General features: G+C 35.8%; 1 protein-coding gene across 6 annotated transcripts in view; it reads right to left on the bottom strand.

Annotated features, from left to right (window-relative positions):
• LOC127851064 (rho GTPase-activating protein 39-like) overlaps nt 1-16,915 on the bottom strand; it is a 134,825-nt gene that overhangs the window by 87,722 nt on the left and 30,188 nt on the right. For 2 of the 6 annotated variants that reach the window (XM_052384520.1, XM_052384562.1), the window contains exon 1: nt 1,092-1,189. The exons of 2 other annotated variants lie outside the window; for them this stretch is intronic. In XM_052384520.1, the coding sequence (XP_052240480.1) occupies nt 1,092-1,120 (29 nt within the window). In that variant the 5' untranslated portion in view covers nt 1,121-1,189. Of the gene's footprint in view, nt 1-1,091; nt 1,190-16,915 lie in introns of those variants that run through there. 2 more of the 6 variants (XM_052384557.1, XM_052384530.1) reach the window with 1 other exon arrangement.

The raw sequence follows: 16,915 nt of genomic DNA, 5'->3' as shown, positions 1-16,915 counted from the left end.
AGTAATACTGAACATTAACCATGCTCTAATATAGCCATTATATGCATCTTTTGACGATTTTAAAACCTAAAAATTATAAAGCGTTGCAACGCGAAACGATTGAATAATTTGGAGAGTTCTGTTTTTGTCGTTAAATTTTGTGAAACTACGAAGATTGCTTATATAAGGTATAAAATACGTCAAGGATGTGTACTCGGCGGAATAGCTCAGTAGGCTAAAGCGTTTTTACTTCAGGACTCTGGCAGGACTCCAGGGGTCACTGGTTCGAAACCTGCTCCGGGCAATGTTCTTTTCCTTTTTTTAAATTTTTTTCTTGATTTTTTACTGGAGCTTTTACGATCCAATGTTTACATTTATCAATATAAAGCATTTAATGAATAAGTTAAAAAAAAAGCCAAAATCTGTGAAAGGGCCCCTTTAAGTTAAAGTTATCTTTCTTGGCCCAAATTTTGTTGCACTATTTGTACATAATTATGCTAAAGTTATTGTTGTTTTCTAACCAGAAACAAAAACCTAGATGTACATGAAATATGCAAGACTGTCTAGGCACAATCAGAGCATCTAGGGCGTTAAAAATGTGCAGGAATGATTAACATTGTTTCAAGACTCCCTCTATTATTGAAACCAGAGCAGAAGTTTTACATTCTGTAGTTTAAAATCACCTGTAGGCAATGAGGCAGAAAATTAGGATCCCCAAGACATTCTTGCAAAATTCAAAGTACCATACAACCTCTACACGTATTCACAGTTAAGAAAAACCTCTACAAAAATTCACAGTAAAGTAAAACCTCAACAAAAATTCACAGTAAGTAAAACTTCCACAAAATTCACAGTAAAGTAATATGTTAAATCTAGGTCACAAAAGTGACGAAAAATTCAACCCTTACAGATTTGCCATCTCATTTTAATTCTGACATGATTTGAGCATTTGAGCATTTGCAGTCATTCAAATTTCTTTTACATGGAAATTGTGCATTATAAGATGTAAGTTACCCTACATGTACTTCACCAAATACCATAATTATTTATTATGTCACATCAGTTTTAAAGATAATTATCCTGGTTTATTAAAATGTTTAAACAATTCTTACCTGATTAATTCGTTGTTAATAACAATCATAACCACAGTTACTTAAACATATATAACAGATATTTGTAGTATAATTTTATTGACGATTGTTTTCTATTTCTCTGCTTTTTATAACTGGTTCTGGAAAAGAGTGAAACTAGGTCACGAGGTCACTTAGTGCATTTCAAGCATTTAGCATGGTGTCTGCTCTCTAATTGAAGTAGTTTTCATCTGATCTTCACCTAATTTGGTGAAGTCAGCAGAACAACAGTACAGCAGTTAACAGAAGTATTTTCCTATAATACATACAAGTGCTTTCCGTAAGGATTGACACAGGTTCCCTATTAGGATTGGCCATAAAATAAAGAATAATATAAGCTTTAATTTCCTGGGGTTAAGCCTCACTTCTCAGACTGTGTTACTGAATACAATAGTAAGACACTCCTTCTAACAATGTATGGTTAAGTGGTTAGACACAATTTAAGAGCTTATACAAAATAGGAATAGAACAAGAGTGCCAAACTGTCACAAGATACGCCCGTTCGAAGGTTTTGGACACCATGCTCAATGCTTGAAATGCACTAAGTCACATTGTGACCTCGTTTTTGACCCGGCATGACCCATATTTGAACTTGACCTTAATATCATCTAGACACAACTTCTGACCAAATTAGGTGAAGATCGGATGAAAACTACTTCAATTAAAGAGCGGACACCATGCTAAATGCTTGAAATGCACTATGTAACCTCGCAACCTCGTTTTTGACCTGGCATGACCCATTTTCGAACTTGACCTACATATCATCTTGACACAACTTCTGACCAAATTAGGTGAAGATCGGATGAAAACTACTTCAATTAGAGAGCAGACACCATGCTAAATGCTTGAAATGCACTAAGTAACCTCGTGACCTCGTTTTTGACCCGGCATGACCTATAATCTAACTTGACATACATATCATCTAGACACAACTTCTGACCAAATTAGGTGAAGATCGGATGAAAACTACTTCAATTAGAGAGCAGACACCATGCTAAATGCTTGAAATGCACTAAGTGACCTCATGACCTAGTTTTTGACCCTGCATGACCCATATTTGAACTTGACCTACATATCATCTAGACACAACTTCTGACCAAATTAGGTGAAGATCGAATGAAAACTACATCAATTAGAGAGCGGACACCATGCTAAATGCTTGAAATGCACTATGTAACCTCGTTATTTCGTTTTTGACCTGGCATGACCCATATTCAAACTTGACCTACATATCATCTAGACACAACTTCTGACCAAATTAGGTGAAGATCGATGAAAACTACTTCAATTAGAAAGCGGACACCATGCTAAATGCTTGAAATGCACTAAGTAACCTCAAGAATTCTGTTTTTGACCTGGCATGACCCATATTTTAACTTGACCTACATATCATCTAGACACAACTTCTGACCAAATTTGGTGAAAATTGGGTGAAAACTACTTCAATTAGAGAGCGGACACCATTAGAAAATCAATATTGGCACGCTATGTATGAGCGACAGCAGTAGGCAGGCAATACCTGCAGTTAAATCATGCAGACGACTTGTGACGTACATGTAATTGCCACAAAAATCTTAGCCAGTTACCTAGAAGACTGATGATTGCAACCGGCTGTAATCCTCGTGGACAACGTGAATTTCATGCATAATTCTGTCAAAACATTCGACGCGTAAAGTGTTTAAACAAATTATCGTTGAATTCATAACCCAACTGTTAATATTTGATGAAATCTCACTTGGGAATAATTAAATTTGTAATCTGAAACCCATTCCCGTAACTCGATGCTAACGCGTTTTTAATCCGAAACACACTTCCGAATGTAAATGTTACCGCAACGTTGAAATATTTTTGCTTCAAATATGCAATGCAAATTTATTTTGTGTTGAATCTTTTTCTCAATTAAAAAGAGCGGGAAAATTATGCAGCATGTACAACGTCGCGTCATTTGCATAGAAAGCGCGCGTGCATTGAGTGTTTTAACAAGCACACAACACGTCAGGGGATTGACGCAAGTTCAGAGGCAATATTTCCTCAAATCTATAAATAGTCAGTTAACATTTATTTGATACTATAGAAAAATGGCAAAGTTTGTGTTAAAGAAATAACTGAAATAATATTTACCAGAAGTGATTTATAAAAACAGAATTAACGGGATTATCGGGTAATATATAGGAACTTGAAAAGTAGTAAGTATACAGTAATAGAGTTGGGTTGAAACGGATGTATTGGGGAATCGTTCGAGTCGGGATTTTACTATCTATGCGGGAAAGTTTTTTAACAATTTATATTTTTAAAGTGGCCTTTTCACAGATTTCGGCATATTTTGAAGTTTGTCATTAAATGCTTTATATTGATAAATGTAAACATTGGATCTTAAAAGCTCCAGTAAAAAATCAAGAATAAAATTAAACAAGGCTGTTTGTAAAACATGCATGCCCCCCTATATGGGCTATAAGTTGTAGTAGCAGCCATGGTGTGAATACGTTTTTTGTGGTGGTGGTGGTGGTGGTGGTGGTGGTGGTGGTGGTGGTTGTGGTGATGGTGGTGGTGGTGGTGCAATGCATTACAAAAATGCCTTACATTTGGTAAAATTTAAATATATTACAAGGGAGGCAAATGCTAAATATATTACAAGGGAGGCAAATGCTGTAACAAAAAGAACATGCATAAACGGTAGTTGTTTCCCTTGTTTGAACCATGCTAAATCCTTAAAATGCCTATTTCCAGTAACTGTGACCTTCATCTGTGACCTTGACCTTTGACCTAGTGACCTCAAAATCAATAGCGGTCATCTGCGAGTCATGATCAATGTACCTATGAAGTTTTATGATCCTAGGCCCAAGCGTTCTTGAGTTATCATCTGACAACCACCTGGTGGACGGACCGACAGACCGACCGACAGACCGACCGACATGAGCAAAGCAATATACCCCCTCTTCTTCAAAGGGGGGCATAAAAAAGGAAAACAAAGTGGCAGGTACCAGGGCTCGAACCAGTGACCCCCGGAGTCCTGGAGTTAGTCTGAAGTAAAAACTCATTAGCCCTCTCGGCTATTCCTAGCTTCCTCACAAATATCATAACTTAAACGAAAATTTGCGAATCTGAAACAACTTTTTTCAATTTTGTCAATTTACCAAACCGTGAAAAGATCCCTTTGAAATGGCTGGAGGATTTTCTTGAAGAGTCATAGCGCACCAAAAGATGTCTTTTGACGCTGTTTTTCTTTGAGTTATAACGCACCACAGAACATCAATTGATACGTTAAAATAAACAAATCAACTTAGGGAGGGGACACCCCTCCTGAACCACCCTTATCAGCGCCGGGGCGCCTGACAAAAATCCTGTGGAAAGCACTGTATCAATATAGACATAAAAGACATAATTGAGGTAAAAACCAAGCCCAATGCATGTGTGTCAAGTATCATGATTAGCAGTCTGTTGCCGCTTAAAGCAGGGACACAACTTCCTGCTTTCATGTAATTTTGAGTTTCTCTTAAAATCCAGTTAAGCTGGAAAGTGTCCTCCCTGATAAGCCTGTGCTGTGCAGACTGCACAGGCTAATCTGAGACAACATTTCCCACACATGAATTCAGCCCCGGTTTCCCATAGAAAGAGTAATTCTCATATCTTGAGATGTTAAATTCCTTCGAGTGGACTCCAGAATGTAATCAAAACAAACATCATAAGATAATTGTCTTATTCCATGTTATAAGAATGAACATAATTATTTTCTTTTTTAAATGTAAATGACCTGAAAGTACTTGGGTCTACGCAGGTAATGAACTTGAGCTTCAAGTGAAAACCAGGCTTTCACCATAACTGAGTTCATCAGGTAAATGAACAGCATTTAGAACAGCTACGGTAATGATGGAAAACAACTTGTTCCTGCACCTCAGACATTTCCAGGCACATTACCAGGCCTTTTTTTGTAACTCCTTATTTGCATTGTAAACAAAACATCCCAAACAGTGCTGTTTGATGCAGGTGTTTCCTCCAAGGTCTCAACTGTTCAAACATTTCAAACAATCCATTTCAGAATTGCAGCATGTTTCCTAGCAGATGTACAAACAAATGTACAGGTAGGCAATCATTCATGCATTCACCAAGCATGCACTTCCAATTAGCGATGAAACTGTGGTTAAAAAATCTCAATAAGACATGTTTATAAAGTTTTGGTTCAAGTTTGTAAAACAAATTTCTTTCCACTGAAATAATCTGGGACTCAAAAGACACAAGATCCACAAAAGCAGTTAAATCATAACTCTTTATAAGTTTATATAGTATTACAACTTACAAAGAATATTTGTTTGCTATCGAAACCAAACTGTGTGAGAATATCTCATAAATCAGTTGAACATGGCACTTGGTTAAAGTGTTATATGCACTAAATAAAAGAAATTACTTCCATAATTCCAGTCTCAACAACTTGTCAGTCATCCGGTCTAAAAGTACCACTTGACAAAGTTGTAACAGCAGCAACAAGGTCTTCTTTCATTTACAATTCAACTAATATTAAAGAGAAGAATGTGGTTAAATACTTCACATATTGCTTTATAAAACACATTATGAATCTATTTCATAATTTAGAAGAAATCAGCATAATACCAAAGTAACCACAAAAGGTATCTTTTTCATGATAAAACAATACCAGTCTTGAAAATCTTGGTGATCTAAACATTGTGCTCGTCCTGCTCATATCTTGGTGATCTAAACATCGTGCTCGTCCTGCTCATATCTTGGTGATCTAAACATCGTGCTCGTCCTGCTCATATAAACCTCCTTCTGAAGAGACCGTGCGAGCATTAAAGTGCATGTGCATAAAGTGGCATTCCAGATTAGCCTGTGCAGTCCACACAGGCTAATCAGGGACAAAACTTTCCAAACAAATGCGACTTTTGCTAATAGGAGACTTCCTATAAACATAAAATACCATAAAAACAGAAAAAAGTCCTCCCTGATTAGCCTGTGCAGATGGTACAGGCTTATCTGGAATGACACTTTGGGCACATGCATCAAGCACAGTTTTCATGGAACTAGCCTAAAATTTTACTTGCACAGAAAAAAACAAATTCAAATGCAAAAAACAATCAAATGTGAGAATTTATGCTAATGAAGTAAACACATGCCAGGTTAGGTTGTCGCGCTATAACAATATCCAATCACTGCATGGTCAATGCCTGCATAATGAAACTGACAGAACATCCCACCCAAAAAACATGCAAATGTCGACTAACGGTTCCTGAACCACAAATTGTTCAGCCATATTATTATGTACCAGGCCAGCATTATACTTCTGTCCAGTCAACTCACCCAATATTCAATTACTGTAATGAACAGCAATGAATCCATGGCCATGCACAACTCCATATGGGGACAGTTCTGCCAATAATGTGTTTACAATACAGTCCAGGAATATTCACTCAGACCCAAACTGACACTTCTGACTTTACAACACAAATACATGTGCAGTGTTTTGTTTCACCATTGTGGGAATGGGTCCCTTTGGTATGAGATAAATTGAATTGTTTTGAATAAATTTGGAAATTGATGTTGTTGTTGTTTTGCTAACAAATACTTAATACTGAGAATAGACGTGTTGTCAATAGTATATCCCTTTCAGTGCGGGAACCGAATTTTTAAGGCCTTTGCAAACAGTTTGGATCTAGATGAGACGCCACAGAACGTGGCGTCTCATCAGGCTCCAAACTGTTTGCTATTCTGATAGTATTCTTTGAAAAAAATCGAAGAAAATGCTTATTTTAGAAATTCAGCAGACGACATTAAAGCAGACGACAAATTTCCCAGCATGCAAAGGGATATTTACTAAGGTCCAACTTATAGAGCTGGATGGGAGATGAACTAAATGTTGAGATCTAAACAATTTTTTTAACCTTCAAATTGGGAATGTCACATTTGGGGAAAATATATATTTTTTCTATTGGGAATGGGGCAGGAATACTGGCCATGATTTTTTTAACGAAAGAAAACCAATGATGTACCATCTCATGCAACTTATGTTCTTTTTATGTGTTTATGTTGTTGCACTATGATCTAGACACATTTATTCAGCTTCATTATCTTGTTTATCGGACAAAATGGTAAACATTAATTTACTGAAAAAAATGTATACTTAATTCTACGAATAAATATTTTCATTCCTACAGATTTACACAAATGGCAGTGAAATACAGTACCCTCAGAGCTAACTTGAGTTCACAACTTCAATTCACAAATATCCGAAAATGACTTGTGATAATACAGATTCTATTTGTTTGCTTTATCTTATTTAAACATTCCTAGTCTTATTTTCAAATAACCATGACCTCTGATAGACACAGTTCTCATTGAAATGGAAATTGATACCACCCTTATCTTAATTCCAATCGTTTTCAATTCATTTATCTTTCAACTTTTAATAACTTGAAAATAAACATATGCAAAAACATTTTAATTCATATAGGATCTGGCACGAGTTGTCATATATCATACCATATTTTATTAAACGAGTTCAGGAATTTTGTTAGTAAGCGAGCCTTTGGCCAGCTTACTAACAAAATTCCTGGACGAGTTTAATAAAATATGGTATGATATGACAACGAGTGTCAGATCTTTTTTATCACATGCTTTTAAATGAGCAAATTAAATAAATATTTAGGCAAACGTAATGATAAATCCTGAATGTTGTTTACATTACGTGACGTAATTTGACGTTGCAACGTCATTTCAGCAAAGTAACGAAATGCGATTGGTCAATAAACGAAAACTAAACCAATGAAAACAATTAACAAGAGGGCCTGAAAGGCCCAAAGTCGCTCAACTGAGATAACAAGATATTATTGGGACAATTCTTCTAACCAAGTTTTATGAAGACCGCCCCTTGGAAGCCATGTTTTTCAAGCAAACATAATTATTTTTGAACTCATCCAAGATATCATTGAGACCAATCTTCTGACCAAATTTCATTAAGATTGGAGAATAAATGTGGCCTCTAGAGTGTTAACAAAGTTTTAATATAGCCATATAAGGAAAAATGCCCCGCCCCCTGGCGGCCATGTTTTTCAACCAAAGGGCAATATTTTTTAACTCTCCCAAGATATTATTGGGATGAATCTTCTGACCAAGTTTCATGAAGATTGGACAATAAATGTGGCCTCTAGAGTGTTAACAAGATTAAACTATTGCCATATATACCTTATAAGAAAAAATGCCCCGCCCCTTGACAGCCATGTTCTTCAAGCAAAGATTACCATTTTCAAACTCATCCAAGATATCATTGGGACAAATCTTCTGACCAAGTTTCCTGAAGATCGGAAAATAACTGTGGCCTCTAGAGTGTTAACAAGGTTTTACTATAGCCATATAAGGAAAAATGCCCCGCCCTCTGGCAGCCATGTTTTTCAACCAACCGGCATCATTTTCGAACTCATCCAAGATGTTATTGGGATGAATCTTCTGACCAAGTTTCATGAAGATCAGACAATAAATTTGGCCTCTAGAGTGTTAACAAGATTTTACTATAGCCATATATAGCCATATTAGGAAAAATGCCCGGCCCCTTTGCAGCCATGTTTTTCAAGCAAACGTAACCATTTACGAACTCAACCGTCATATCCAGAAAACACATGTTCTGACCAAATTTCATACAGATTGGACAAAAAATGTGACTTCTTGAGTGTTCACATGTTTCCACTATATACATATGAAGAAAACTGCTTCCCCCCCATGGCAGCCATGTTTTTTCTACGATCTGGACCATTTTCGAACTTGTCCAAGATATCAATGAAAGCAATGTTTCCACCAAGTTTCATGATGAATAGGCAAAAATTGTGACTTCTAGAGTGTTCACAAGGTTTCTCTATAGCCATATAAGGAATACTGCCCCGCCCCCTGGCGGCCATGTTTTTCAACGGACCGGAACCATTAATTTTGTAAACTCAACCAACATTTCATTTAGACAAACATTTTGACAAAGTTACTTGAAGATTTAGCAACAAATGTGACTTCTACAGTGTTCACAAGGGATTTCTTTTTTTTTTCCTAGTGATCTAGTTTTTGACCCATCATGACCCAGTTTTGAACTCAGTCGAGGTATCAATGGGACAAATGTTCTGACCAAGTTTCATGAAGATCGAACAATAAATGTGGCCTCTAGAGTGTACACAAGGCAAAATGTTGATGACACACGACCAACGACGGACGACGGACAAAAGGCGATCACAAATGCTCACCATGAGCACACTGTGCTCAGGTGAGCTAAAAATGTGATTACATATGTGTAATATAATAAAATATGTAATGGTTATATTACATGGGTATGGCATGTGATAATATTCATTATTATATGTATAAAACAATTTTGGGAATTGAAAATATTCTTTTTTTCTAAAATAAATATTCTATATAATATACATGTACTTATTATTTACCTGTTTGTAAAACAATGCGTAAATATGAAACTTTTGTAAAAACAAAGTAAAAACAAGAGATGTGTTTGTCAGAAACACAATGCCCCTATTGCACCGCTTTGAAGCCAAATATTTGACCTTTGACCTTGAAGGATGACCTTGACCTTTCACCACTCAAAATGTGCAGCTCCATGAGATACACATGCATGCCAAATATCAAGTTGCTATCTTCAATATTGCAAAAGTTATGACCACATACAATGAATGAATGACTGACAATCATTCGATCCGGGGCCATAAAAAGTTGCAATGTTTTAAGAGATTTAATAATACCAGTAAACATTATATTCTTTGTTGAAAAGCCTAGAAAATCTTCCCTTACCAAACTTAATACTCTGGATTTATCCTTTTTTTTTCGGCATCTTACCAAGTGTCGCATAGCTTGTTCGATTAGCAACACCGTGCGCAACTTGCGGTAATGATGTGAATTGTATTAACTGAGCTAGGGAATGAAGTTTATTACATTGTGAATTAGGCAAGTGGGTTCCATTGTGATATTGTCAATTCATCTGTATGATAAAATATGATGAAATGTACAACAAAGTCATGGAATAATTCAAGTCCAATTTAATTGCTGTTTCAATTTCTTTATGTACAATTAACTTCTCCAATTTAAATACAACAAAGCTATTGTCAAGCAATATGGTCCCCTACCGGCTCCACCATTGTCAGAAATTCCACCATTTTCAGAATTATTTTTGGTTGCCAAAGCAACCACAATTTTTGATGTAGAAACAAAATGAAATGCTGTGCATAATGTCCATATTGCCATCTATCCATGTTGCAAGTTTTATGAAAAAATATTAAGAACTTTTAAAGTTATCGCAGGATCCAGAAAAGTGTGACGGACAGACAGACAGACTGACTGACACACAGAGCACAAACCATAAGTTCCCTCCGGTGAAACCGGTAGGGGACAACAACCATTTTACATTCACAAATTCATCATTGCATAATAAGATAAGAAACAGTCTTATTCCACAATTAACATTTTACATGGCTGGGCATTTTCTCCTTTTGTCCTCGCCGCGTTCCGCAAACCATTACTAACTTAATACATACATTCATGACTACGTGTGCAAAATCATGTGTGCAGAGAACCAATGAAAAACTATTTGATGGTCACATGAGAAATCACTTGAGCAGAGAACCAATCAAAAGGTGGCGACGACAATTAACAAATAAATACAGAGTGGATCAATGATTAATGCTTTTGACCAATAATTTTGACATGCGTAAAGTAACAAGGAATTGACTGGCCAATCAAGTATTATTAAAACCAAGAGTGGCTGACAGTTAAACTGACGTTTTAACCTTAAACGGCAAACAAATATTATCTGAAAAGCGATAAGTGACTGGCCACGTAAATATTTTAGCAAAATTGTGTTATTATGTTTTCACAATAATGTTCCAAAATAATAAAATGTTAAGAAATAACTACATATGTTCTCTTTTACATGCTTTTATATGCTTTACATGACAAAAGTCATTTCATCAAGACGAGTTCTGGGAAACCTGGGCTTAATGCATGTGCTAAAACAGTCATCCTAGATTTGCGTGTGCAGTCTGAACATTAGCTGATCAAGGACCACACTTTCCCCCTATAGTGGATTTTTGTTTAGAAGAGACTTCCTCCACACACAAAATATTAACATTATGCAGATTGCACAGGCTTATCTGGGATGACACTACGCACATGCATTAAGCCCAGTTTTTCCAGAACACAGCTCCACAGATCCCAATAGTGTAAACTTACGTTTTCTGGTGGTGCTGATGATGGAGCCCATTCATGCGCCAGGCGACCCTTCTCCCCACCCACTGATGATAAGGACAGCCACCATTGATCAGGGGCAATGAACCGAACTTGGAAGTGTGCATCGCAGAACAAATATCTAAGTTAACAATCCAGGTGATTCAATGATATATTTAACAACGTTTCAACATAAATCCAGTTTTCATAGAATGGATTTATAATGATCCAAATGTCCCATCAATGATGATGTATAGTATGTTCAATCAAGATGTGTTTTTTATATGTCCAATCAAGATTGTATTTGTATCCAATTTCTTCTAACAAAAGTGTCAACACACCCAACTCAAGGAACTGAAGTGTTTATCCATATTTGGTCAACATTTCAAGAACTCTTCATACAGCACCACAAATGAATCTAGCAGAATTCTCACAAACCTGGACCATCCTTATTCCAGAATTCCTGTCTCTTAGCCAACACAGCACTTAATATGCCCTGTCTCCATCAATAATTTATCATTTTTCGTCTTTAAAAGCTAGAACTTCCTCTCCATATCCTTATTATTTTACTGTGAATGGAGAGCAAGTCTTGCTCTTTTTTTCTCTCCAGTACTCTCACATTAAACCTACACAATTAAGTGATCCTTGAAAAATGCTGTTACTGCAAATGGTATCAAATATACATAATCTTTTCTTTCAAAGAAGTTTTGTTTACAAGTTACACTCTCATTTTTCCAACTAGCCTTCATGGATGTCAAAAAATCCATTACATTATGGTCTTGTACATTTAATTGATACTGATTTGTTAAACTGTGCAGTAGAAAACTGATATCACTATTAAATGCATGTCGTCTTAATTAGCAGCAACATTTACAGCAGTTTAACTTTGAAAGTTGTTTGACATAATCCATTAAACATTTCTGAATCAGTTGCAACATTGAGATATGGTTAGAAAGACTCACTGTTTATTAACTTAATTTCAATTTATAAAAGCCACATATAAATAATTGTTTCTTCCATTTAAAATGTAACTTACTTTTAACAATGTTAGATTGCAAATTTTAACACTTTTCTAAGATCTACACTGAAGCTGGTAATTTTCACAAAATAAGAAATCCAATGTCAATACTTTCCATACAAAACACTTAACAACATACTGGATAAGTATTAGAACCAAATATTCAATAAACCATTTTGCCACCACAACACAACACACTACTGTCTATCATAATGATAATTTCCTCTAAAGAAGCATCAGCCAGACCAGCTTAAAGTCCATATGGAATTAATATCCAAGCTGTAGACCAACAATATACATAGGAATGCTTGTATGTAAATAGTCCATAATCTTCCCTGATAATCTTGTTCTGATCACAGATATACTCTCAGCTAATACTAATCCTGTTATGCAACCCTGATTCCTTACTGCACCAGTCCTATTAATGACAGATTAGCCTGCCCTACACACCTGCCATACTAACCACCAACTTGCCTCAAGCAATTTAAGTTCGCCAGGAAATTCCTAATTTCAACAATCGTGATGCAAGCTCATGATCCAATATTGTTCTAAAACGCATGTCTTGTTAATTTGAATTATCTGATAGGAAAATGTTGTTCTTAACAACCCCTGTAGAGTCTGTTCAGGTCCACCCATACATGCACTCATGAAGAGGCTGATGGACCTATTAATAAACCTCAAAATACACACACTGTAAAACTGTTTTCCTAATTGCATTAGATTGAACATGAAACTGCTATATCTACTGAATACAACTATGAGATACAATTGTTAAGCTATCAATCCTGCAAAAATTTAAATTCAAATTGATGATCACAGGGTCCAAGGTTCTGCATACAAAAGTTAAATATCAGAAGGATTTTTACTTATTTCACCAATGACCATTTCAAGCTACCATGTGGGCAGACCAAGGTCAAATACTAATGAGGTATTGTGTATTGATTGTCACACCATTGACTGACTCAGGCACAGATAATTCCAAGCCTTTAATTCCCATCAACACCAACTTGCAATACAAACACTTGCAATATGGACACATGTGAAACCTAAACCCAAGAGACTTTACAGGAGCTAACAACTCATCATCTAAATATGCACCATTATTAATATTCTGGTGGATGGTGTCAAACTATCTTGAATTGTTCATGGTGTATAAATATCTATCATCACAGGCACTAAACATACTAATAAAAAAAGTATTTTTTGTTTACATAATCAGAGTTTTATGGGACGCGATATTCTGCGTCAAATACGCATAAAATGCCAGTCAGGACCCGTCATTTTTGTTGGTTTGCGTCCCATGGGACGCACAATTATTTAGACGTATTGGTTCTCGTAATATCAACAAGAAAACTGCAGTACGTAATTTTCTAGGAGGTAGGATTGTCTCGCTTGTTTGATTTATCAACCAATCCTATTATTGCCCACCTGCTGTTGCTAGGTGTAATGTCCCGAATTGAGATTACAATGCGTAAATGCGAGCTATTTTATGTCGCTAAGAAAGAAAAGCTTACCAAGGTTACAATAGCTTATTATCTGGCAAGCAAGATTAAACTGTAAAAATAAATACGTTATACAATCTTTAATTTTATAGGTGTGTGTTAAATCGCGGCCAGGGCCCTCAATCTATCAAATCTGCCGCCGAATTTCGGTGGCAGTCCCCCACCTGAAAAGTATACATTTTTTCCCTTTTGGGGGGAAAATTCCCCCTAAAAAAAAAAAAAAAAAAAAAAAAAAAAAAAAAAAAAAATTTTTTTTTTTTTTTTTTAAATAGAAAGATGTGTCTCATTATTATTATATCTCAATTCTATTTCAATTTAATATTTTCAAACATACAAAATTATGAAAAATGCAATGAATATAGTGCAAACATGTACAGATGAAATAATGAGATAGTAAGTAAAAAAATCCCCCAAAAAGGGAAACACCGCGAAAATTCCCCCTCCTAAGGGCTGCGGACCCCTTCCCCCAAAGTAGTGTGAGGGCCCTGGCGGCTATTGTTTACGTAAATAATCGATTACTATACTTTAAGTTTTAACTATTGAATTTAACACAGCCAGCATATTTAGCATACATTCGCTGCTTGTAACTCAAATGGCATGCATTTTAAAATTCCCTTTTTCGTCTGCAAAAATGTCAAAACAAGGCGACTTACGCGCATTCTTTCAAAGTAGTTCAAAAGATGCAGAATCAGCCACACAAGAGCAAGGTTCCTGTGGGACTGAAACAATGCCCCCTGCCACTAAAAAGGCTCGAAAGTTTTTGCCGGAATGGCTTAATAAATATCAATGGCTTTCATTCAGAAATGATTTGATGTACTGTGAAAAACAAGCAAACAATACTTGCCATGAATAAAGGACCATTTACGTGTGCTATACTACTAATATATCACTAAGTTATATTGGGACCCCCATTTTTATTGACAGGACCCCTGAAAATTAATAACAGGAGTCCTAGGGACCCCTAAAATTTGACATGAATGTAAAACCCTGCATAATTATGCAATTAACACATTTTTTTCTTTGTTTCTTTACAATACCAGCCATGATATTGACAACATACAAAATAAGTCTTTTCTTATAAAAAACCTTTCTATAGTGTTTTTTCTTCAAACCACCACCAGTCCAACATAAATGATAAGTAGGCACTTATGCTGTGTATAATTACCAATATTTCTATTATTTCTTGCAATTACTTTTTATCATGCCAACAGGCTGCCATCAAAACATAAATGTTGCCCCAGGTGTCTTAAAACTATCTTATCACTTTTGTTTCTCAGCTTAAGTAAATGGTAATCTAATGGGACTTGCAGACAAGGTTAAATATAAACCCCTAGTTATAATTCAACATTTTGACAACTCCACTGAGATAGAATGCAAGAACATTATAAGAAATTCCATCTGTTCACACAATTATCAGGGAATCTAAAAGTGTTAAAGTCATCAGAAATAACATTTGTCTTACGCAATATCATCAATCACTTTTTAACACATAAAAAAGAACATTCAGCCGACTTTCTGCAAGTATTTGTTTTACACTTTTCCTGATTTTTAAAAATATTTCTTCTGACTGATCTCTGAATCACATTAGTCTCTTCTGACTGATCTCTGAATCACGTGAGTCTCTTCTGACTGATCTCTGAATCACGTGAGTCTCTTCTGACTGATCTCTGAATCACGTGAGTCTCTTCTGACTGATCTCTGAATCACGTGAGTCTCTTCTGACTGATCTCTGAATCACGTGAGTCTCTTCTGACTGATCTCTGAATCATGTGAGTCTCTTCTGACTGATCTCTGAATCACGTGAGTCTCTTCTGACTGATCTCTGAATCTCGTGAGTCTCTTCTGACTGATCTCTGAATCACTCGAGTCTCACTCTGGGTAAAAGAGGCTTAATGCTTGAGTGTAAAGTGTCCTCCAAGATCAGCCTGTGAAGTTCACATAGACAATACTATTTAAAACAGCTACCCACTTAGCAAGAATTGATAAACTGATATTTTAAAAGAATATTAAGAGGCATGAAAAAATATCAACAATTTTATGCCTTATAAACGTTTTACGTCCATTCACAATATCCAGGTGAAGAAAACAAGTCCAAATTCTTTCACCAACAGCAAAAACAACAATTCTTGCCAAAAACAACAGCTGAATTACTTCAGCAATAACAACAATACATCCAGCGTCAGGAAGGGAACGCTACCAAAAATCCATCAAAGCAACAATACAATCTGAGGCTAACTTCAAAGGGCAAAAGTCTGTGATTTCTTCACCCAATTGGCAGGGACCCTCTCACAAATCCAACTGGTCCTAATTTACCCAAAGATTCACACATGTTTAGCCAGGCTAATTAAATACCTGTTGATTAGAGGTAGCGAGTAATTTGATTATAGAGAATGAATAGAATCACAGCATGTATGTGTTTTCTTATCTCAGAACTCAAAGCAAGTTCTCTCAAAGAGTAGGACATTGTTTCCATCTCTTGCCTGTCAAGTTTACACTGAAAGGCGGGTATAATATTACTAATAAGAAAGAAATTACCAGGCGGAAAAGTAATGAATCTCAGGTACATAGCTCCTTTAAAAGTTGTCTTAACTCATCTCCTTTTGATAACATTTAGATGTTTGTTGACCATTTTCTCTTCTCTTCAAACAAACTCCGACATGCTGGTTAATTTAACAATTAAACAACAGAAAGCACAATTTCCTAGCGATTTTAATAAGAAAAACACTTGTTTGGGGGAAAATGTTTTAGATTACACTTAAGGAATATATGCAAACAAATCAGTATCAGCAAGATCTAATTATTGTCACTCAATTGCACACAAATCATATCCCTTGCAACAAATGATATCCTATATCAAAGAACATGCGCAACTCCATCAAACATATTGATCTGATAATAACTGAATTACAAGAGAAAACATGATTTGGTTGCTTTGATCTACACCATATACAGAATATTAACTTAATATATTGCTGAAAATTACTTTAAACAAGAAATATCTTTTAAAAAGATATACGGCGTAGATAGTTTAATGAATGAGATCAAGGATAGCGAATGTCTTTTTCTGTGCA

This window comes from Dreissena polymorpha, chromosome 1, assembly GCF_020536995.1.
Source record: "Dreissena polymorpha isolate Duluth1 chromosome 1, UMN_Dpol_1.0, whole genome shotgun sequence".
In the NCBI taxonomy this organism is placed as follows: domain Eukaryota; kingdom Metazoa; phylum Mollusca; class Bivalvia; order Myida; family Dreissenidae; genus Dreissena; species Dreissena polymorpha.
The sequence above is the reverse complement of the archived record's forward strand: the minus strand, read 5'-3'. Positions and strand labels throughout refer to the sequence as shown.